Consider the following 25,183-nt stretch of genomic DNA (forward strand, 5'->3'; position numbering starts at 1 on the left):
CACTAGACCATAAATTGAATATTAATCATGGCAGAGTTGCCCATGTGATGGTGATAAATCCTACAACACATTCTAAACAACCTTTTTCGTGTTTGCAAAAAATTGCTCATGCGAAATGCTACTTGCCTGCCTGCTCTTTATATGGTCGCATTTGCGTCAGCAATTGGTAAATGCTGATGTAAATAAGAAAGCTGTTATATGTCTTATAGATTTCATAGTGGCTGTAGTAGAAGTGACTAAAGTGTTGGATACATTGCATGCCTTATTTGTACATAACATAGGTTGGGATGTGCGTGTACAATTTCGAACAATTCGCAACCAAGGCTTATTACAAAATCAAATAACCTTATTTTTTAAGGATCCGGTGCTCAGCCCTCAGCTTTTTGGTTAATTTACGAAATGTGTCAGATTACAACAATCATGTTTTTTTTAGAACAAAAACTAAAGTAATGTTAACTAATTAGTTGAACTTCATGGGTATTGGTGGGTCAAAAGCTAGCTGTTTATCAATTTCACCTGATAGACATAAAGCACAGGCAAAAATTAACCATGGTGAAGAAGATCTAAGTCGTCATACTGTACAGAATCTGAGTGAAGAAAGACGTAAGTAAAATACTGTGATTGCATTAAATATATTTTTTACAAGCTCGTGAGCTTGTATTAAAACGCAAATGTGTCCTACAAGAATGGAAATTTTTTACTCTCTGAGCACCGACACGGGAGTAGTCGTGTGTTCGAATCTCATCTTGGTAACTATTTTTACTTTTTTTTATCTATCTCGCTGTGAGGATGTGTTTCCAACTCGTAACTAACTAACTAACGAAATGGTCAATTGCAACGTCACAGATTTAAACTTCGTACCTAAACTCTCTAAGTACTTAGAAGCCATCTAAATGATGTTTCAGGCCAAAATTGGTATTTGTTTTCGACACAGTTCGACACTGTATAAATATTTTTTGGGGGGGGGGGAGGGAGGAGGGGGGTTTACTGAATTACAGAATTTCGAAAATTTTAAGTGGAGCTTGTGGTCTTTCTTCTTCCTGTCAGTCAGTTTACTCCAGACTGATCTAACGAAAATTGAAATTTCGAGGAATTTTCTGTTCAAGAAGATCTCACAAATCAATTTTGAAAAATAACTGCGTCCTGCATAACAAATATTATTGCCTATTCGTATAGCAAAATATGTCGTGTCTAACTTCGTAACAGAAATTACAGCTTTTTGTAAACTTTATTCGCGAGGTTGTTTACGTATATCATACGTCTTGTTCAGATTATGTTAAACCTGATTTGCTAGTCCTGATTTTCTTAGGCTGTCCTAAAAAATGGGTTTATTTTCATCTGTGACCATGTGGGTGTATTTCCGTCTGCAAGCGCACAATGTTTATGTTTCACAAAATTGATTTGTGTATCAGTGTCCACAATGGTTGGTGTTGACAGATTTACAAGAAAATGTTTAGGCTAGACCTTTCCTAACAAAGTAGGAGAAATTTAATGCAAAATGTTCTACAGACATTAAATATTTTGTTAAAATAGAAAAATGTCATTTTTTCGAAAATTATTGGTTTGCCAAATGAAGTACACCAAAATAAAATATTATTCAGTTAAGGACAATTTACTTGTTTTAAAAAATAATGGCACAAATTGTATATTGTGCCAGAGCAGATCAACCAAACCTTTTATTCAACATTTTTGTCTGATGTTGCATGACAGCAGGTAAAAACATCATATAAATATAATCCAAATTAGAAATTTTAAATTATACATGCCAGACAAAAATATAAAAATACACTTGTATTTATACGTCCTTAGCTTAAAAATACATTAGTTTATGAAATTATGTGTATTAAACTATGAAAAAAAGGTTTAGAAACATTTTTGTCTTTTGTCTTAATGCAAGAATGTTTTTCAGTCTTTTTTAGTGATGTCAGGAAATCTTGGGAAACCAGGTTCCAGTTCCTTTCATTCAGTTTTAGCTTGTGGTTTTGTGCCATAAACTAATGCAGTCTGATTACATTTTTACGTTTTATCTCTAGTCAGTGTTAGCCAACCTTCATGTACATCATTGAGGAGAGCAAGCAAGTCATCAATAAAACCTGGTCAAAGATTAAGTTTACAAAGCAGTCATGGAAAGTTCAAAGAGCTAACTTCAATATTTGATCCAGACGACCTAATATCAATACATGATTTATATAACATGTTAAATGATGGATCAATGAAGCCATATATTCATGATCCTTTTAATCTCTTACTTGTTGACACTAGAGATTTGGATGCTTTTTCGACTAACCACGTCATTACTTCAAAGCATCATAACACTGTCATGGATACTTTCACAGGTAGATTGAATAATTATTCTATGATTATTATGTATGGATGCGAATTAAAAGAAGACGGAAATTCAAAAAGGATGTCAAGCTTGCGTGAAAATGTGATGCAATATGTCGCCTGTGATGTTTTAGTTTTAAAAGAGGGCTTTGAAGTATTTCAATCTGTGTATCCATTTTTATGCACAGAGAAAAATATTGAATCGATAGCAGATAGGAAATTGCTTGTTTCGTATCCATCAGCCGTACTAGAAAATATGTTGTATCAAGGTCGTGGAGACCAAGCCACAAATGAAGGTATTGTTAATGTGTTGAAAATCACACATATAGTTAACATAACAACAGAACATAGAAATGCCTTTCCAAGTAAAATAAAGTATCTAAAACTTGTTCTGGAAGATGTTAGCGAGACAAACCTTTTCAACCATTTTTACAATACATCCGACTTCATTAATAATGCCATATCAAAAAATGGTCGGGTGTTAGTCCATTGTAATCAAGGTGTTAGTCGAAGTTCAACAATCACAATAGCTTATTTGATGCGTTTTAAAAAATGGAACCTTCAACATGCATTTAGCATACTGAAAGCTAGAAGATCGTGCACATGCCCTAATCCTGGCTTTTTAAAGCAGTTATCTGACTGGGAGGAGGAGATTTTTGGCAAACGAGAGACAAATATAGACTCATTATAATCAGGTTAATGTGCTTGATTGGGATTTTTATAATGCTGTTTATAATTTGGTTTAAAGGTTAAACATCCATAAATTTTAGATTCTTGGTGAACCAAAATTGTTCTTGAAGAGACAAGCATACATATTTATTTTTATACTATTTTTAACTTATTATTTAAGCAATGTAAATTTTGATTCAAAAATCCTGTACATTATTTTTATTAAATACTTTGTTTTTGTCATAATAAAAGGTAAAGTAATAGCTAGTATATCATTGTGATTAAACTGGCTTTCATAAATAAATTCTTAGTACCTAAAATATGATTCTTTTAAGCATAATGTTTATAAGCATATACAGGCTCAGGATTAGTATAAAAATAGGCATATGGTAAGCATATCAAGCATAGCTTTTCCACAGTTAAACCCAATTGACCATCACTGTAATATTTAGGACTACTTTGACAATTTTTCAAAGCAGCTTATTGATTTGAAGTTTTATTGAAAAAATATTTATCATATTACTTTCGCTTTCTTTTATAAACCAAAATAGCATGCCCTGTTTGGAAAAACAAGTGCTGTGACCAATATCTACCCAGGTAATTTTTCTAAACAAACACGTAAAATCTTAGCCTTTTTGCAAATTAGGATTACGCATACACAAGCCTGATTTCAAAAATTATGTATGCTTATAATAAAAAAATGTATTTCGATGTCTGAAACTTTTAGGTTTTAATTTGGTCAATATTAGGTCAGAGCAGAAATCTTATTTAAATGTAACTAAATTTAAAAACAGAAATTTATGACATTTTACAGATAGAACATGATCCAGATTTAGCAGGAAGTGACTTTTTGGATTTCCTTACATAAACAGAATGTTTTTCTTTCCACAAGTTTCTGATATTGAAGTAAGTTAAGCTTTGAATAAAGAAACTTTACAATTTTCTTACTGGACACTTTGTTTTACGTAAAATCCTCTAGCATAGTACATAAAAATTCTCAATAAAAAGATAGTAACAGTTCAACTTTTGCTCCATGCTTTCAGGGCAATTTTTTTATCACATATTATAGCTTGATTGATGCACATGGACACATCAGTAAAAAAACAAACAATATTTTTATAAAGAAATTGCATCACTACTAAAATAGAGATTGTTCAACAGATGTATATATTTATATGCATTATTTCTAGTGATTTTATAACTTATGCATATATAATTTCTCACACTTTACTATTTACAAATTTTACTTTATGTAATTTATATCTTTGGTGTACTGTTTATTTACATAAAGGAAAAGATCAACTTATGCATCTCTTTAATTAGAGAATGTTTTAGTATTTGTTAAAAGCAGCTTGTAGGTTTTACATTGTGTGTCAGCAAGGCAGAATATTTAACTATGATTTTCTATGGAAATTTGTGATAATAATTGTCTTGAGACACATTTTGCCAAGCCTTTCGTGAGTCACAACAGAAGAGTCACAACAGAACTCCCAAGCATACCAGGTTTTTGAAATTTGATATTTTGCATCATTTTTTTAAATTTTGTAAATAAAAAGTTACTACAAAGAAACAGTTGACTTCTAAACTTTCTGACGCTGCTAAATGTCACTGAAGTCTAGTGAGTCCAGGAAATAAGCACAACTGATACTGATGGTATAAAGATCTTCTTGATACAAGACATCAGCATGGGCATTACGCTTATTATGTAACACTTCCAGAAGGATGAGAAAAACTTGTAAAAAAAAACAGACTGGCATTAGGTTGAAGTTTTTTTTAATTTTGTTACAGATTGACTTTTGTTAATATTTTATTGTTTTGCCAAGATTTGCTTTATATTCTATTCTTTAATGCTTTCCTAATTTTTTAAAGTATTCACGACAACTAGTGATTTATCCTTTTATAATAACTTAGCATTCAATGCAGTCTGCTGTATTCTTAGAATATTGTATGAAAACCTGTGCAATTTTATATCAGCTTGTGCACTATGTGGGTGCTGTTTTCTATTGTTAAAAAAAGTTATAAGTGTGTGTGTGTGTGTGCCTGATATTAACATAATCTCCAACTTAATGCTTGGTAATACCTGAAATAATAATGTGACTCAAGACACGCCCCAGCATGTTTTATTAAAAATATTACAGCTAATTATGGTTTGAATAGTTTGTATGCAGCATCAACCAGCAGCAACTCTGGAAAAGTGGCAGCATGCTGAGAAAAGGTCACTTGTCAGAAAATTGGCATGGGACACTTTGAGTATTTATGTTATCTCATACAGGACATGTCCCTCCTTAATTCTATTTCTTTTTATAATCTCAAAAACATTGAGAACTTTAACCAGACTTCAAGAACTTTACAGAAACCATGAACCTTTATCCTTCTTATATCAACTAACTTATTTTTTAAAACATGTTGTGATTATTATTTACGTTTTATGACTTCTGGTGAGCATAAGTTCTGTGGACCTAAATAATATTAGCAAGCAGAATCTCTCAGCAGAATCACTCTAAAAGCTCATCAAATATTGCATAAACGTTTTTTTACAACTTCAATTCTAATCTTTTTAATTCTAACCCCTGAAAAACACTGTCATATTGTCATTGACTGGAATGGCAACTTGTCTACTGTGTTAGTACAGGTTTACGGTTTGCTTATTTTTCATACTTTTTGAAGTACCACACTTTTTACTTTTTAAATATTTTTTTCTACTTGTCCAATCTGATCTAAGTTTTGTATTGACATGTTTTTTTTGAACATGATTTTTGAAGTGTACAAACAATTTTAATCAAAAACAAAAATGTATAGTTGACTATAGTGTTGTTGTCACTTTTGTTTTGCTTCGATACAAAATTTGACGTCTACTGATATGTATAATTATGCTGTTAATGTTTCTTTCCTTTTAAATATTTGCCAAATCCAGTTAGGCAGTATGTATTCTTTATCATACAATATTAGAATATTTCGCTTATATATTAATATTTTGACCATATGAAAAAATTCAGTTTTATAATTTTAAGTCTTTTATACAAAGAAAGTTTCAAAGGGAAAATATTATTGCATGTGTTAAGTCTTCATTTTGTAAACAATCCTAAAGTGGATTCAAACTAAAAAATCGGCAAAAGTTTAAAACCTGGTATAAACATATTCCAATTCTTATTTTATATATTCTGTTTGAAAAAGCAAAGGTTCCTCATTGATTCTTAGTAAAGTATCACGGTAACATATAATAATATGTTTTGATACTTTCTTTTTTTCCTGTTTTCAATCTTAATTTTATCTGTGTAATGTTTCATTCATTGTAATGGTATATCCATGCTGCTGCAACGTTATTCTAGTTATTTGATAGCTGAACCTTTTAGCTAATGTGTTTATCTTTATTGGCTTGATATTTAGGTTTGCTTTTGTTTTTATTTATAAATACCTACAAAAATGCTTTTTGTGTATCTTTCTAATGTGTTATACATCAGATGGTATTTAAACACAGAATAGTCATTTATAAAGTTTGAACTGATTTAGTCAAAATGATGATTATTTCTAAATTTTAAAATTCTGCTTAAAATTTTTGTGTCATTCAAATTTTCAAAAATAGATATCTATAAATATACATACACAAACTAAAAAATCGGGAAAGCAAGAAAATGGATTATAGAGATGGTGATAATAGAAGAAGTGGTATGATTTTGAATGAAGATTTTAATGTCTTTGAAGACCAAAAAGATGCTGATGATGAATTAACAAGGGTTGCTTTAGCAGGTAAGACATATATATTAAGTTTTGGATGTCAGGGGAAAGTTTTCCACTAGACTGAGATAGTTGTTTCTGAAATCATTTTGTATTTAACTTAATGGGCATCACACCAAAATTACTACTTTTTTTCTTCACATTCTAATTGTGTTTACAGGAACTAAAAATCTACTTTTGAAGACGTCATCATTTTAGAAAAAAGAATAATAATTTAGGTTTTTGTGTTAAAAACTATTTAAAATGACATTGTAATGCTTTTTTTTGGGTAAAAAACTATTTAAAATGACATTGTAATGATTTTTTGTGTTTAAAAAAGGTTTTCTGAATAAACGTAAAAATAAAGTTATAATAATAATGATTCAAGTAATTCTATATTTGAAAACCATGTTTCAGAAGTTTTGTAAGCCACTTAGAAAGAGTAGTCAGATATTTTAACAGCTACACAGTCGTGTCTCCGTTGTAAGGAGGACAATTATTGATATATAAATACAAAAGCAAGGGTAAGTTTTGCATGTAAGTAGCTACTTCTTGTTAATAACAAATAAAAAGATAACTGTTAGATAACTGTGTTATAATATTTACTTTTTAAAATATATTATAAGTTTGTTGTGTGCTTTTTTAAAGTATATATGTTTATGATATTTAAACAGTAGGTAGAACTGTGAATTTAATTATGACAAAGAAGAGTTTAAACAAAATAATAGATCACAAATGATAACACATATGTCTGGTAAGGGTTTTCTTTGTAACCAAGTTTCTTTTATGTTTACTGTAACAAGTGAAAGATTTGGCAGTTTTGTTTTCTGTCCATATTTTTAAAGTTGATTTTCTATCAACTTTTAACTTTCACAACCCTTTGTGACTAAGTATCGCATATAACAGTCATTTTGGAGATACTTTGGTTAAAGATCACAATTGGCACTTTATGTCTGTCTTGTTTAGAAATAGAAAGTGACACTCCTAAGTCACCTCCTCCAAGACCTCCACCACCACGTCCAGTAATCCCACCAAGAACTAGTAGCCGCCAACATTCAGAGGAGCCTCCTGTAAACGGACCACTTACCATGGAGCAGTTGCGGCAAGCATATGAAGATATTGCAAAATATAAGATTTTTCAGCTTGCAGGTAAGGTACATTTTTTGTAAGTGCTTCCCTTCAGGGAAGCACAAACGAGTGAACAAGATAAAAATGAAAATTGTATTGTAGCTCATTTTTTCCCTTATAATCCCTTAGCTAGCTAAACCTGTACATGATAATTAAACAAAAGGTGTCAAACTTAGCATTTTATGTCTCTGGTTTCGTCATGTTAGTGTCTCTTGATGTACGCAACAATATTTTTATTTGATGTTTGTGACTAAAAAGCTTCTAGCAAATAAAAATGATTTATAATTAATCTCAATTTGATATGTAAGTTTCTTCCATGGAATGCAATTTTATGATTTATACAATAAATGTTAATATCTAGAGTTTATTTTCAATGCTTGTATTTTGGTGATATCTTTCTCTAATTTCTTAAATTAATGGCACATTCCGCACTGTTTTTACGATTATTATACATACTTCCTTTTACACGAAATTTTAAGAGCTTTACACTTCCACAAACCCACTTGCGATATGCATTGTAGACTAAATCTACCTGCCCTTTAACAATGGAAGTAGGGATTCACAAATGTAGCATTTACATACACTTGTGTTTAATCAATGCATTACAGTATACGAATTAAATTGCTTGAAAAATGTCCCTGGGAATCAATCAAGATGTTTAAATACATATTTTCACGCTGTTTTATTGTTCCTACTGAGCTTATACATGTTTTTTATTGTTCTTCACTCATGGCATAACCTTTTTAATCTCAAATCTCCTCAATTTTTTATAAAAATACTTATAAAAAAGTTAAAAATTCTCATCAAAATTCCTTAAATTTCCTCAGATACTGAATTGGTCAGAAGAATTTTTTTAAAAATTTTTTTGCCGGTACTTTATCATTTGGACCTTAATACCCTGGTCAAGAAAATGCATAGGATCATGTACTACTATCATGTGGACCTAAATACCCTTATCAAAGAAATGTTTAGATCATGTACTTTTATAATGTGGACCTCAATACCCTGTTCAAAATGTATAGGACCGTCTGCCTTTGATGAACAGTTAAAGAGATATTGATTGAAGGTTTTTTTGATGACGTAATCAACACATCTATTCAAAATGGGTTGGTTGACCTAACTTTACGAAATTGGACTCATTTTTGTTCCTAGTGACTTGTGCAGAAGATCACATCAGTTGTTTCCATCTGTTATTTGGCCTCAAAAATATAAAGCGCTGCGATGCTTATTTAAAACTAGATTTCAGCCTAATATAACAGATGACATCTTACTTTTGTTTGCAAAGTGGTTTTTTAATACTCATTTATTTCTTCAGTTAAAAACAAAGCCCTGTGTACTGATGTTATTAACATATCTCCAGTACGATACAAATCTCCACAGAGATATGTCTTTACAACCATGGAGGTTTTATGGACTGTATAAAATGACATTTGCTAATATTAGGTCGTTTCTATACTTCAATTTTGTTAAGGGGATGATTTAACTGGACGCCCTGTCATAGCTTTCAGTGCGTGTCGTCTTCCTGTCAGAAGTCTTATAGACCATCAAGAGCTGCTAAGGTATTAGTTTAAATTGGTGATATCCTCTATGCTTTCAGTTGCTTTTCTTAGGCGTGTGTGTGTGAAATTGAATAAGTAATGTGTAACTATTTGTGTTTAACTAAAGCCTTCTTTGAAACTTTCTCAGGCTGCGGTATTAAATATTTTATATGGCTATAAGTTATAAAAGGAAAAGTCACTGCTATACAATGTTCGGAGAAAGTCTAAAGCATTTATGGCTGAACTTTACAATTATTTACTAATATTTTGTATTACTTTTTAGTTTTTTGAAAGAAATGTTGGAACAGTATGTGGAAAGTGACTACACTTTAGTATATTTCCATTATGGATTGAATAGCCAAAATAAGCCATCTTTAAAATGGCTTCTACAGATTTATCGCGAACTAGATAGAAAGTAAGTTTCTTTTTACTTCTGGTTGATTTAACCTCATAGTTGACAATGCTAACCGTTTAAGGCGCCTTTTTTACATTTGTTTTTTATTTTATGTGCATCTTTTCCCCTAAAATTTCAAAATAATGAGAATTATGAAGTGTGCGCATAACTACTTTGAATGGCTACTTTTGTCTTTCCGCAAGTTTTTAATTTTTGATTTTGTTGTACCCAGGATTTTCATTGTATCTGTGTGCTGATGAAATATGGCAAAAATTTAGTCGTTAAAGGTATTTTGTAATAAAAGAATCTGAAGTAATTAAAACCATCATTGCAAGTATCCTTGACTTGTTTTTTAATGCTGTACAAGTTGTTAACAGAGACTATACTTCCTTTTTTTAGGTACAAAAAGAATTTAAAAGCATTATTCATTGTCCATCCAAGTAACTTCATTAAAATAGTATACAGTATGTTTCGTCCCTTTATAAGGTAGGATATTTATTTAAAAATACATTTTGCTTTTAGTCTTTGATTTCAATAGGAGTTGTAAATTTTAATGGATTGTAGGTTAAGGAAAAGAATACACTTTTTTTAAAAACATTAGAGCTTACCTTTCTTAGCTAACGTCAAAGTTTTTCCAAAATTGAATTGTGAATTTTTGTCACAAAATGTAAACTGATTGATTTGTCACAAAATCATTTTTATAAGAAAATAAGTCTTTTCTTGCAATACAGTATGGAAATTTCCCTCGTCTTATGGTTATGTTAGCATAGCAACTCAGAATACCTTAATACAAACATAGATGTACAATTTCTAAGAAGTGATATAAGTCAGGCTTACTACCGTAATGATCCGATTAAGCGCCCATTATATTTTAGGGGACCCCTCGAAGAGCCCAGGTAATATCCTCAAAGTTCAATAAGCGACCAGCACTTATTAAGTGCCCCCTCTAATAAGCGGCCACCTGATAAAAGGGGGCGCTTAATTGAAAACTACCTTGAGAAACTAGACGCTTTTTGAAAATTTAAATTTCCTATATTGAGAACCCTAGAAAGATTAAAGTTTATTTTGTTACATCTTTTGTTCAGTTTTATTTTTTTAGATAAAAAAAAAAGAAAATTGAAAATTACCGTTGTCTTTAATTTGTACAAAATTAGGAAAATATTATAAGCGCCCAACAAATGCCCCCCCCCCCCCCTCTATTAAGCACCCATGCAAAAAATCATTCAGTTCGGATCATTACGGTATTCTGGATGTAATAGTACTATGAGTTTTTGTTGCAAGTGTGACAAATAGCACACCCAAAACGTCCTGGGCAAGCGATTGCCAACCATAGTTTTAAAACATCCAAAATTTTTCCTTTCTTTGTTTATTTGAAACATGTTACCTATTATTAAAGTGCTGAAGCAGAGTTACTAGCTAACTAAACAAGAATACCTTCATTTGAGCGCATTTTCACCAGACCAAGCTTCGATAATTTTTTTTGAGTGAGCAATCCCGAAATATAAAAATTACGAAAAAAGTTTCAAAACGCCAAAATGCACAGAGGTTGCTGTTTTGGCGTGGGGAACTGGTGTAGTAGAAGTATAGTCATTAATTAAACATTGTGTCTACTTGTGGAACAAACAATATTTATATGTAAATTAAAGGTTACCTGCGAAAAATCAAGTTGAGCAAATATGAAAGATCTTTGACAGTTTTTTTATATTTTTGAAAAATTTTTATCCGTTATGGAGATATTTGTCTTAAAATTTGTGCCAATTATGCGAACTTATGATGTCATGTGTTAGCATTGAGCATAATTATGGTAACTAAATATTGAAATTTGTGTAAAATGTTTAAAACGCGTCACAGTGAACGACTAGAAAACATTTTTAACTCTACATGGCTTGTCAAAAGTGTTATATACAGAAAACTGAATGGTGACTAATAATGACATCGTTACAGATAGACCAAAAAAATCCTTACTTAACAAAGTATTTCGTTATTGTCGAAGATTCTTTTAAATTTTTTATTTTTGTCCAAAAGACTACCATGCCAGATCTTCAAGTGATGTTTTTAATCCTGACAAGGCGATTATACTTTGCTAAGAAATGTAATGATCATACACACCAGGAATAAATGTTTTTGTTCTATTGTAAAAAAAATTACTAACAGAAGCCTATTCAGATTGATCCTGACAACTGACTCAGATAAAGAATTAAGCGAAAGATACCAACATGAATAGCAACAGAATTAACGTTTTTTGTTGGGTTTCTTTTTCAGCAAAAAATTCGGTCGGAAAATTAATAACATTAACAGATTAGATGAATTAGCACCTCATATCAGACTTGATCAGTTGGACATACCGAAAGAAGTTCGAGAGTAGGTGGAAGCAGCACCCATATGTAAAATGAGTGTATTTTCTTTTTGTATTTCTGTTTCAAATTGCTGGAATAAACAGTGTAATAATGTCTTCGAGAAATGCAACATAACTCACTAGTACCAATTAAAGATAAGCTACAATCAGCTACGATTTCCATGTGTTAATTCAACAATCTGTGAACATTATTTCAACATTTTTTCAATGTATTCTGTGTTATTGGTTGAATTCAATTAGTCTTTGTGCGTAAATCACCTTAGAGCTAACATTTTCATACAAGATGTAGGACCTTTTAAATTTAAGTTTAAATCACTTTGATTAGATATCGCCAAATGCGCTAATCGACAGAAAATGAAACAACACAGTTTACGAGTTCTAATTTTTTAAAATTTAACTTGTTTTTTAGCCATGATGAAAGAATTGCAACTAAACTAAAACCAACACCAGTTTCGATATTTCACACAAAATTAGAAAAACCAAAGACGCAGCAATTCGGAGTCAGTCTAAAAGAGTAAGTCGTTTCGGTTGTATTTTTCCATTTCTTTGTTACTTCTAGGTTAAACCACTAGAGCCTGGCCTTTAGATAAAAGTTTATGGGATCCTACAATGAGGGAACACTAAAAAGAGGTTGCCTATGCTTGCGAATCAAAAATTTGTAAATCAGTTTATTAATTTAAGCTAATTTGCTTGATAATTTACCCTCTGCATTACTTCACGTATTAAAATATCAGATTTGGGTGGGTGCAAAAAAAGACAAAAATGGTTTTTTTTCAGTATCCCCTGAAATAGGACATATTTTAGCTTTAATTTATTGCTAATGATGTTTTTAGTTTAAAGGAAAAATCTGGTGATTCTATCCCAATAGTCGTTCATTCAAGTGTGTCATTCATTGTAGAGAGTGGTAGGTAATAATATGTTTGAGGAGATTCTTCAGTGTATTATCTTTCAGATTTTTAACTTGTGTTTTACTGTTCTACCTACTAGCACTGGACGTTGAAGGGATATTTCGTAGATCTGCACAAGCAATGTTAGTAAATCAAACAGTTGAAAAGTTTAATAATGGTGAGTAGAACAATGTATTTCAGAATTATTTTGGTATCATCTCACAACACTAAAAGATTATAATTGAATCTACCAGAATGCATGGACAATGATTAGTAGAAGAATTATATTTCATTTTAAACTGTTTGCACAACTGGTATGAGAAATATTTTGTATGAAAATCTTGAAGATTGAATTAGTATGAATTTTCAATTTTAGAATTATACACAGTTTGTTAACTCTCTCACGCACATTTATGTTTTTTACTAAGGGGTCAGATTAAAAATTAGGAAAAGTCTGGATGAGTTGATTAAATCACTTTCATAAATACTTTCAACACACTACTTTTTTATGTATGTAGTCTCGTTCTGTCTGTCTATACACTTGTACCAAATTTTCGCGAATTGCTCATATATTCAAAGCCAGGATTTAAAAAAAAATTTTTGAGGAAACTAACAAATACCACATTAAATAAACTACACTAAGCAGAGTAAACCACAACTACTGCTGGCTAACACGAGCGAAAGAGGAACCGTGGAGCGAGACCGTGACTAAAAAGCCCAACGCACAAAGTGAAGATTGGAGCCCAGGCCCGTGAAACTGAAATGGCAACCACAGCTACGTGCTACCGTACTAACGCCAGTCCATGTCGTTTAGCATTTAATTAAAGTTAAGTAAACTTAGCTACCTTTTATTGCTGACAACGAGCAGGGAAAAACAACAATAAAAACTGCAAGTTTGGCGGATATGAGGAGTTTTGAAGAATGTGTGTGAACTGTATATAATTGCCACAGAGGTCAACAAAGCCCACAAACTGTCTAGGACAGTTTCTCATAAATGTGGTACGGTCAACAAGGACCACAGAAACAAACTGTCGATAGGTCATGAATATCAAAACATTACTTAAGAATACAAGCATGAGTTTAAAACACACAACACACCCCCAAATTTCACCACACCACGAAACTTGACAAACTATAACAAAAATGAAGATATGTTTTGGTACCGCTTACGAGCGCCACCAAACTAGACAAACTATAACAAAAATGAAGGTGTATGATGGTTCAACCCACGAGTGGGCGGCCCAGTGGTGCATAGACCGAGAAAAGCCAATTACCTGTGCATCATCAAGATGTAGATAGCGTCTATAGGCATCACTGGACCACCTGCCTAAAATCTGAATAGTGCTGTCAGGTACCCCTGCTGACTTTGCCGCAGAGGAACCACCCATGCAGAAAGAATGGGTATTAATGTGTGAAATATATGGCAAACACTAAGCCAGGAGGTTAACTATATCCTGACAAGTCAAAATTTAAAGTCAAGGTAGGTGAATAGTGACCACCCTAGGCCTGGATGACAGCTAAGAACTGCGTTTCAGTTTTATACGACTGGATATGAACCAGCATGACTGTCTGCGGAAAATTAGATATCCCCGACCAATAAGTCAGTGGATGGGTCGAAGCGAAGATTGAATTGATAGGTTATTCAGAGCAGCGCAACAAGCTAAAGAAGGCCAAAGAGGTAGCAGCTTTGAAAGGTAGACGTTCAGAGATTGTAGCTTGTAGAAATTGAATACGGTAATGAATTAAACACAAATTCTGGTACGTAATTGGATGTCTGCGCGGCCAAGTGAGACGAGCACCTTGCGCTCTTTTGATTCCCCGTAGGGTGTAAAACAATCGAGTATTTGAGCATAGTTGCCGGTCATAATGGAGTGCAATCCTGAGATGTAAACGTAAATGGTAGTGTGAGATACGCTTTGTGCCAAACTAGAAATATAGCGAATTAGAATATCCTCATTCAACGGCCAGTGGAGTACGTGGACCTAGTGGTGGAAGTCAAAGCTTGAGATTGAAAGTACTGTGAGACTATACTAAGATGGTCCAGTTGGTTGGTGCGACTGGTGTGGGTGACTCGTCTGCAGACTGAAGGCGTTGTTTGAATTGACGAACCTATAACCGAGAGAGAAGATCAGCTGCAATATTAGTGTGTCTAGGAATATGTTGAAGCAAAATATTAATGTTCAACCGCACCGTGAATAAAAATGAATGACGAATTAACGACATTATGTGTTTATTCCGCAATGTGCCTTAACGCCACACATGGACTATGTACACGTCCGTGTAAATGATAAGATAATCTGTAGATTGCGCCATTTGTGACCCCACATCCTAACCGTTGCTACAATTGCGAAAAGCTCTAATATATTAATATGAAACGAATGATATGCCGTGGGTCACGGAGCACAAAACCAACTATTGCGAAAGACAGCACTAACCCTACCCACGATGCATCCGTAAAGAGGATAAGTGAAGCAGCTGTGAATGTGTCACCTTGTATAAAACAGAAAATCCAACCATCATTGAATGTCTAAGCGTGCCTGCCCGTTTAATGTCATATGATGATTAAGTGATGCAACTGTGGTAGACAAATCAATCAATCTTTGAAGGAACATTTTGCCTGGCTTTACCACTTTGGCAGCGAAAGATAATGAGCCAATCACGGAAAGCAATTCTCGTTTAGTGCACTTCTTCCTACCAGACCAAGCCAATAAAGCTTCGTGTAACTCCCTGTACTTTTCCACTGACAAGCAAATGATCTGTTGCTGAGAGTCAATCTCAATGCCCAGGTAGGTTAAAGTTTGTGATGGTCCTGTGGTTTTGTCCTCTGCAATAGGGACACCTAATTTACTGCACATTGACCGAATGGATTCCATGTAACTATTTACTTCTGCTACAGACCTCCCACAAAGGAAGAAATCCTCTAAGTAATAGATCACAAATGGAATAGCAAGCATGGTGAGGAAGATCCAACATAAAAAATCTGCAAAACAATTAAACAAGAAGAGTGAGGAGCGGTGGCCAAATAGCAAACAAGTGTCCACAAAATAATAACCCTCCCAACATTAGCCTAAACCCTGCAAACAGTAGCCTAATAAACCTCATTGAGTTGCTTTAACAGGGCAAAGGCGAAAAGGATGCTTGATATCGATTTTGGCTTAGAATGCTGTGGGACATTGTCAAAAGTGAAATATCGCACCGAAAATTCTTCTTTGCGTATGCCTTCATTAATAGCATTGCCTCTAGGTGAGGAGAGGTCTAAAATTATCCTGTAAGAACCGTCCTTTTTTGGTACTGCACCTAAAGGTAAACAATGTATAGGTGTAATTGGAGGACTTGGAAAAGATCTGGAGGTGTGGCCTCGCGCTAATTCTTTAGCAATTGCGTTCCACACTATTCGAGAATTTGAGCGTGCAGATATTAGATTACGTGGTCGGGTAGCCCTACATGGGCCATGAAAGCCAATGCTAAATCCGGAAGACAAACCAGATACAATTAAGGTTACTGTAAAGGAAACAATTTTTTTTTAGGTTTTTTTGCATAAAATTCATGACATACAGAAAAAAAATTCTCTTTCCAATGATATATTTTATATTCTATGAAAATATTTGGAACATCCCTTTTTTCTGGAAAAAGCCTTTTTAGAGGTGATATATCCTTCACACCTTTGAAAGAATATGTGCAAAATGAGTTGAGCATATTTTTTGTAAACATTATGCATAGTATGAAACTCCCGTATAAAAATATGCATAATAATATTTTTTAGATAGTTTACTTTCACTATCGAATTAAAAAAAAGTCTAAGTTAAGGAATATACATATGAGCTGTCTCTTGTAAACCTGACTTCTGTCTATTAATAATTCTGAACGCGTGCACGCATATTCAGCATATTTCTGCATACTCAGTTCACACATTTTTATGACACGAAAATCTTTAAAAACAAATGTCTCGTTAGTAAATTTTCGCATACATGCCTTTACGTTTGTGGTCTCTTTTTCCGAAAGCTTCCTATTGGCTCATTAAAATTTTCGGTAATGAAAAGCTGAATGAATTATGCACAAAAGGTTCTCGGATTTTTTTTGTATAAATTACTGATTAGCGAATTATGACGACAGAAAGAAAAAAAATATGCATTTTATTGAATGATTATATATAATTACAAATAATTTCATAACGACGTTATTAGAAAAAAAACCGGGAACCTTTTTGAATTTAATTTATGCTGAATATAAAAGTGCGAAATCGAGAAGTCTGCGACCACGTCATTTTAAAATGTACAGTGGAAAAAAATTGGTGTGTGTTTATTTCATTATATTTTCTTTTTGGAAAATTACCATCTCAAGAAAATAACACCATCAAAAAAGTCTTTCATCAAGCATTTAGAAACAAAAAAAAATAAGATAAAATATATTGATATATATGATAAATATATGATAAAGTGTTGATATATTATACCTGTTTCTCTGAGACTACTCATCAAGTGAGTTTTTTCCTTTACAATAACCTTAATAAAACTAAAGACTAACAAGAGTGTTCCCTTAACAATCATTTAAAAAGAGCATCATTGACAGGACATTGGCAAGAAGCAGGTAGTGGAGTTGGTTTATTATTTACGGACAACGGAGTATTGTGAGGCAGGATGGGAGTCACCGCAGTGTTTATATTGGTGTGCAAAGCGACATTGTCGACCTGTCCAACTGCACTTTTATCAGCCCTACTTAGGGTCTGTGTGGCTCGAAAAGGCTGTGGGGAATGAAAGCGCGGTAAGGCGCGAAAAGGCTTGGGGAGGGGGGGGGGGGAGGGCTGCCCACTATATGCGAAGTTTGAAGGCGCTGATTCTTTCCCAGCTGCTAACTCAGTACGAAGGGGGCAACTTAATGCAAGATGTCCATAATTCCGGCACCGAAAAGACATGACCTGCAGTGGGGCACTCCGGAAAGATCGTCATCTACACGGTTCCATGACAAACCAGAATCCGAAGCCATTTGGTACACTGCGAGGCGAAGTCACACATGACGGACTGATAGTGCAAAAGCTCGGCTGCGCGATGTAAAAAGAAAAAAGTGAAGCACCAGATAAAATTATTCCATGCTAACATCTGAGATGAGAAGTCACTAATCGGTTTGATTGCTTGGGCACTAATGCAACTGACGGGCTAGACCCACCTAGAACCTTCAGACGAGTGTAAAGAAAAAATGATTTTATATTTATTTGTTTATTTTTTCGTGAAATCAGGGCAAAATATACTAAACTTTTTAATTATGAATTTTTTTAAAAAAATTCCATCTGGATCTCTGTTTATTTTGTTTGTTTATGTTTACCCACTAATAACGCTGTGATGATCTTTATAACACTCTTTCTGTATCATACTAAAAAGGTGTTATTTCGCAAATGAATATAACTTTCAAAAAAAGAAATTGAAGAATTTCATAAGGGGGGGAAAGCGCCCGGAATGGAATTTTGATTTCATCTGGGTTGACTTGTACGAGGCATTTCCCATTGTTCAGCCTTATGTTTTCGATCCACCACTGTAATTCCTGCTTTGCTGCAGGGTTGAGATTTATCATGGATTGGTATGACATGCCCTTGCCTAATGACCATACGTGCTGTCTCTGCATATTTCGGTAATGTAAGGGAGCTGTAACATAAAAATCAATGCGTCTCGACTCATTAATACATCTTCTAATGTTTTTCCTAGGACCAGGAAATCGTCCAGATACACTATAACCCTGATGTTTATTTTCCGTAAAATAGATTTGGGAATTTTCAACACCTTGGTGAAGATACGGGGAGCTGGGCCTAACCCGAAGCATAGGCAGATGAATTCGTACAAGTTCCCTGACCATCTGAAACGTTGAAATTTCCTGGAATTTTTGTTCAGAGAGTCGCAAAGATAGGCATTTTTCAGATCTAACTTGCATTGGTAATCGCCTGGTTGCATGATCTCTTTCAAAAGGTATAAACCTTCCATTTTAAAGTGCACGTATGGCACATAAAAATTCAGATCCTTCAGGTTTATGACAGGTCTGTTTCCCCCAGACTTTTTTTCTACCAGGAATAACGGGCTTACAAATTGTCCCCTTGTATTGACAGCCTCCTGAATCGCTCCCTTTAATAGTAGCTGATTGACTTCCTCCTGCACTAATTTCTGTTGATCCAGAGAAAACCACGGAGCATGTTTCTCTTTGTTTTGTTGTGGTAAAGTTTGATTCAGAGGTATGCTATATCCCCGGACCACATCCAAAATGTTTTGGTCTTTTGTTATCCTTTCCCAATTTTTTAAAAAATATTTTAACCTCCCTCCTATTGCATTTCTGTTTATCCCCACTGATATATCGAATAGATTTTTTATCAATGGATGTAAATTTGTAAGTGTATAAAAGAAGTGACTCTCTCTTTTTGGAAACAAATGAGATAAATCGCTCACCTCTCTGTGTTGGAGGACGATAGTTATCTTTTCTGATGTTGTTGTTGGTGTATCATCTGGACCTAGAAGAGAAATTTGATCTGTAGAAATGTCCCGGTTGGTTAGAATCACTAGACCCGGGGTTCCTTTGAAAGGGTTGCTGTTGCTGTTGAAACGCATTGTCACTTTGTCGCAACAGTTTTGTTGAAGCGTTGAGGTGTTTTTCGAAAGTTTTCCCAAACAAGGCGCTACTCTGTGACAAGGTCTCATTAATGTCTTCCAACACGGACTTCACCTTCTTAGATTTTTTGTATAATGACTGCAATACATTAAATTGACGTAAGGCCCTGGAAGCTTGTCCCAAGCAGAGTAATACACTGTTCTATTTTACTAAGTGTATCTGGCAGAACCAGTTTACTCTCCTCTGTATTGTCCCTTCCACTGTCAATTTCGGCCCAGACACTAGTTAGTGGACCCAGGACGTTCAACACCTTTTGCTGGCAGTTATTGGGGCCCTTGTCCTGCTTGATCACATGCTCCAATCCCCTTCCAAAAAGGATATTCTCATGTAGGAATCCAGTTTTTGGGTTCCATGATGTTTTCGGGGACTGGGGATTCCGCTAAAATTGAATCCTTCAGAACCTCGTTATCCACGTGTGATGTCAAAGCATCATTGACATAGTTTTTCATATCTTTGGGAAGCTTCCAATGTTTCCCCTCATTTTCTGGCCTGAATCGGTCATATCTTGGTTTTTATTATTTGGTTCCTCAGAATCTGAATCCTCAGAGTCGTCGGAAGATGATGAGCTACTGGATGACGAGGATGAGCTTGATAAGCTCGAAGAGCTGGTGAAGAAGAACGAGATCTCTTTTTCTTTTTCTTGCTGTTCCTCTTCTTCCTTTTCTTTGATTTTCCACGATTTTTAGAAAGAACCTCGCCCTCCTTATCCCTCTTACGGCTATGCCCACCACTTTTTTCCAAGTTTACACTCTTTTTTGTACCTGGACTCACGCCCTTCTTAGTTGTAGGACTCACGTCCTCTTTTCTTGTTGTTCTCACATCCCGTTTTTCTTGGTCACCGATATTCTCGCCGTCAATACTCAAGGCATTACTCATAGTAGAGGGAGTATTGAAAAGATAAATATAGATATAGATATACCAAATATAAGAAGCTGCAAAAATACACGTCCGGTTTGTCGAGCGAGCAGATTTGAAAATGCCATTATAGGTCTGGTACCGAGCGTAAAAATGCTGAGTAGATTTGCAAATACGAATCTGTAGATCTTATGAAGATTTCACGAAATGAAATTGCGCAATGAAGTAACAATTATCTTTGTTTTTATTTTATTTCCCTCTGAGAATTGTCACAATAAAACATCTTATAACCATGGAAAGTCATCTCATTTACAAAATGTCAAACTATCGTCACAATCCTTATTTGAATTTGAAAAAAAGACTCACCTTCCTAATTAATCGAATTCGACTTGTCGAAATTATATTGAGCATTAAAATAAAATCGAAACTTAGTGGGTGGCAAGGTAATGATATCCGATCCAATTAATCGAATTCGATTTATCGAAATTATATTGAACATAAGTATAAAACTGAACAGATTTTTGATAATTTCCTTTCGATAAAATGTCTTTTTAGAGAGTAAAGACAAAGTTGAACTCGCTGCTGTTACAGTTAAGCTTTGGGGAGACGATGCGATTTTTTTATCTGCATGCAATGCGATTTTGTTGCATTGCACGCGGAGGAAAAAATCGCATCGTGAAGCCGGGTAAAATGATGGGATTTTTTCGTGCAATGCGACTAAATTCGTCAAGAAATTGTTGGACGAAATCAAATCGATTTGATTTCTTGCAACATTTTTTTGAATGTTGCAGACAACATCCATCAAGGTTTCAGGTTGTTGCTTCGTATCCCATGGTTTGCAACATTTTTTGGCTGCATGATGATATCTACCAATCAGAATACGGTATTTTCGCCAATCATTTTCTGGATAATGCTGAATAATAATAACGGAAAGTTCATAGTTCAAGAATTGTTGTTGTTGTGTGGAAGAAAAGTTAAAAATGAACAAGCAAGAGAAACATCGAGAAAATCCAGTACTGTGGAAAAATGACGATCCAGATCACAGCAATACCCAGAAAAGATCATCTCCCCAAAGCTTTAGTGAGTGAAGAAAGTGATAACTTTGTTGCATATAAATTGTTGTACAGGTGGCGGGACGAGAGCGACTTTTTGACGTTGCAATGCAACAAAATCGCATTGCATGCGGATAAGAAAATCGCATTGTCTCCCCAAAGGTTTATTGTTACAACAACTAAAAATTAGGAAAACGTTAGAAACGGAGTGTGTTATTTGTTACTTTTCTGTTAATAAGCTTCATTCACTGATAAAAATCTGTTGCAGTTTTTCATTTCGAAGAAAATAATTGGTCGTTGTTTTGTGTGACAAATCCAAAAAGATGAACATCAGTTCATCCTGACTATTTGGTGCAAGCAAACTTTTGACAACTTCTCTGCAAAGGATATAAATCTTTTTATCTGATAGAAGTTATTTTAGTCCCCCTTTTCCCAAAAAAACAGCAGTTGAGTGTCAAGCCCCTCATGGAAAAATTTCGCAAAACAGGACAACGGTTTTTTGTTGCATGGCGAAAAAAGGCACTCTGATCAGAGCACTATTTTGTGTAGCTAGCTAGCTTAATAGCTAGTGAAAGTCAGCACCAATCAAAAAAACTATTTTGACAGGTTTGTTCAAAACTTTATGACTAAAAATAGGTCAGGCCCCCATAGGTTGATTCTAATTCACGGTGAAAGCCTCACGGGATAACCTAGAGCCAAGACTGGCTAACACAGGTCAGGTCAACATAGGTTGATCCAATTTGCGTTATGAGAAAACAAGGCGGAATATTTCGATCTTAACATTCTGGGTAAATTCGACACAATTCGATTTCGATCCTCGGCATTTTTTTTACTAGGTCGCGTGACAGGGTTGACTTAGTCCAAATCCGCGTCTGCATTCTATATCAAGATTTGTACTTTTTTATACTACTTTTATGCTCTCATTACACTGATTCATTACCAAAACGACGTCAAAACTTGAAATCAGCGAAACTTTAAAACTGTGCTTAAAATCACATCAAAAATAATTAGTTTTGATTTCTGTTGACGGAGTTAACTTTAAGTGTGCATCTTTTAGAAGTTATTTCTATGGTGAATTATTATCTTTCATTATGAACGAGGTTGGAAAAAATAATCGTCTCTACAACAAAATAATTACAGTGCATTTATGCAGAGTCTTTTTCCCAACTGGGATAGACATTTTATTCTGTTGTTAAATAATCAGTACTTTTATAAAAGTGACTAATTCATGTTGTGTGTGAATATAAAATGGATAACACTTCCCGTGCATGTCGAAGTAAAACAATTTTATTTATACTTGCAGGTGAAAAAGTTGAATTTACAGTAGATGATGTACATCTCGCTCCTGCCATCTTGAAAAAGTTTCTTCGCGAGCTACCAGAACCTTTACTTACGTTTAAATTGTACGATAAAGTTATGGATGCATGTTGTAAGTATGAAGTAAATTACCGCGCGCATGTAGAAGAAGCGAACACCATCGCGTTGATTCATTTTCGGAATAAACTTAAAGCAAGCTGACTCAGTTAGTAGGTTTGGAGAACGCAAAGGAATTGAAATTTCGCTCTTAAACTACTTCTTTAGAAGGCGAGTTGAAATTTTTGAATATCTTCGACACGCGCTTAGTAAAGAAATGCATAAAATTCCATAGTTGTACCTTTGTCAGCAATTATTATTTCGCATGATTTAGCACTGCCGGAAGAGGAGCGGTTGAAATTCACTCAGCATATGTTTAATAATGAGCTACCGGAAGAGAATCGTACAGTGCTTATATATTTACTGCAGTTTTTACAAAAGGTAAAATTTTCAGTCTGCCATAAATGCTTGTATATTTTTCGTAATGTTTTTTTGAAAAAGGGTTGTCTTTTTGAAAAATGTGTTTGGTAACATTTTACGTCGTTCGCGTACGTAATATCTCGAAGTTTTATTTTTTTCAATCGGTGATAATATCTACCCGCGAAAATAAGTACCATTAGGCATGTTAAATTCGCTTTTTTTACATTCCTTTTAAATTATGTTAATCAAAACAATTTAAGATCTGCTAGCGGTGACGCTGACAGTGTTTTACATCCGGCACTGAGTGTTTGTTTATTCTTAAGTAGTTTCCAACGTTAGTTGGTATCGGTGTCCTGATGCTTCTAAGCGCACGCCAGTGTGTACTGATTATGCGTAGGTAAACGCATGCGCAGTTAGACGCATGTGCAGTTAGATTTGAACTTAGGAAGAGAACGAGTTTGAAATAATTTAATCGGATTTGAAACACTCAGGAAAAATCAAAACCGCTAGCGTTATGAATTCTCAAAAAAACAATAACAGTTTTTTCAAGTAACTGAGGCGAATAAAATTATACTGTTCGTATGAAAAAAAATTATTGCGAATAATCTTCAATTACAAATTACAAATCTTCCCGTCATTTTTTAGGTCGTGGATCATTCGTCAGCAAACAGAATGACATCAGGGAGCCTAGCAATAGTGTTTGGACCAAACGTTCTTTGGTCCATGAGCGAGGCGTCAACACTGACATCAATGTCAAAAATTAATTCTTACACAAAGTATGTTATTGACAATGGAAGCTTAATATTTGACGAATCTTTTGCCTAGCTGTAGTATACCTATTAAAGTTACTGGCATACCAAATGGGCTTTTCCACCCTGACAATATAATACTATGCTGTTCAACTGTTGAACTCCGTTTTAATACTGCTATCAACCGATATGCGTGAAATTTGTTAATTTTCGCCACTAGTCAAAACGAGGAGTTATACTTTAATAAAATAATACCCGTATACGTCTCTTCGTTTTATTAAAATTAGTTGTTTGCCCGTAAAAAATCCACGGGTTCGCCCGTCCTTTTTATACCGCATTGCGTGCGTCTCGCTACCTGCGCAGCTAAGCTACCATTTTGCGTTACAGACAGAAGGACGGACGTATACGGGTATTATAAAATAGATGCAAAACACATGCGCACTATGGTTAGCCCATCGTTAGTGAGAACAAAGCTTAACTGTTTAAAAAATGCTCCCCGATGTGACCCTTTCACAAGATATAAATTTATTTCCAGTCATCAACTGTTCACCTTTTGAATGAATGCGCGTTACCGACAAAATTAATATTATGACTTATTCCAGCAAACTTTTTTTGCAATAAATTTTATGGTAATTTGTATATAAATTTTTGGGTCTAACAATACATTATCAGAGAAAATATAAACATATTTTCCAATGTCTTTCACTCCTAATTTGCTTTGCACACTGTGAATTACTGTTTAAATCCCCTGAATGGAATTCAATATCGGGCAACAAATTTGATTTGGCATACTGTAAATGTCAGAATAATCACCGAAAGGGCATTTTCGGAAGAAAATACAAAATGAAACTTATCATTACGTATCATGAGGTTGACACCTAATGACGAGATGAACGTCAGCAATAAGGAACTTAAGAAAAAACTTAACGAAACCATCTTTTTGCATAATTGATAATGACTATGTTGATTATGATATGTGAAAAAAATGTGCTTCGTTCGCAAAAGAAAAGGTGTGCTTATTTAAAGCAATACAGTAATTATTTTTTTCGCTCTTTTGGAGAAGTTTTGGATAGCTTTTCTGTGCTCGATAAGTGGAAC

The 25,183-nt window shown here is 34.1% G+C and overlaps 2 protein-coding genes across 2 annotated transcripts; both read left to right on the plus strand.

The window, feature by feature from the left end:
• The first annotated feature begins 405 nt into the window (after positions 1 to 405).
• LOC130654061 (probable rhodanese domain-containing dual specificity protein phosphatase) lies at positions 406 to 4,979 on the plus strand. Its single transcript, XM_057456580.1, has 2 exons — positions 406 to 603; positions 2,034 to 4,979. The coding sequence occupies exons 1-2, from the start codon at positions 474 to 476 to the stop codon at positions 3,014 to 3,016; spliced, it is 1,113 nt and encodes a 370-aa protein (XP_057312563.1). The 5' UTR covers positions 406 to 473; the 3' UTR covers positions 3,017 to 4,979.
• A 1,578-nt stretch (positions 4,980 to 6,557) lies between these two features.
• LOC130654059 (rho GTPase-activating protein 1-like) lies at positions 6,558 to 24,836 on the plus strand. Its single transcript, XM_057456576.1, has 12 exons — positions 6,558 to 6,741; positions 7,675 to 7,857; positions 9,308 to 9,395; positions 9,658 to 9,789; positions 10,168 to 10,254; positions 12,031 to 12,129; positions 12,534 to 12,638; positions 12,958 to 13,028; positions 13,112 to 13,189; positions 22,867 to 22,992; positions 23,251 to 23,357; positions 23,982 to 24,836. Exons 1-12 carry the CDS (start codon positions 6,627 to 6,629, stop codon positions 24,159 to 24,161), a joined length of 1,371 nt encoding a protein of 456 aa, XP_057312559.1. The 5' UTR covers positions 6,558 to 6,626; the 3' UTR covers positions 24,162 to 24,836.
• Positions 24,837 to 25,183: the final 347 nt, after the last annotated feature.

The sequence above is a fragment of the Hydractinia symbiolongicarpus genome, chromosome 8 (genome assembly GCF_029227915.1).
Source record: "Hydractinia symbiolongicarpus strain clone_291-10 chromosome 8, HSymV2.1, whole genome shotgun sequence".
NCBI lineage: Eukaryota > Metazoa > Cnidaria > Hydrozoa > Anthoathecata > Hydractiniidae > Hydractinia > Hydractinia symbiolongicarpus.

Bases quoted from the DNA above. Each gene is read 5' to 3' on its own strand.
- LOC130654061 (XM_057456580.1), top strand. From the start codon at position 474: ATGGGTATTGGTGGGTCAAAAGCTAGCTGTTTATCAATTTCACCTGAT. The intron at 604-2,033 runs GTAAGTAAAATA...TTTTATCTCTAG, and splicing joins GAATCTGAGTGAAGAAAGAC to TCAGTGTTAGCCAACCTTCA.
- LOC130654059 (XM_057456576.1), top strand. From the start codon at position 6,627: ATGGATTATAGAGATGGTGATAATAGAAGAAGTGGTATGATTTTGAAT. The intron at 6,742-7,674 runs GTAAGACATATA...TGTCTTGTTTAG, and splicing joins AACAAGGGTTGCTTTAGCAG to AAATAGAAAGTGACACTCCT. The intron at 9,396-9,657 runs GTATTAGTTTAA...ATTACTTTTTAG, and splicing joins GACCATCAAGAGCTGCTAAG to TTTTTTGAAAGAAATGTTGG.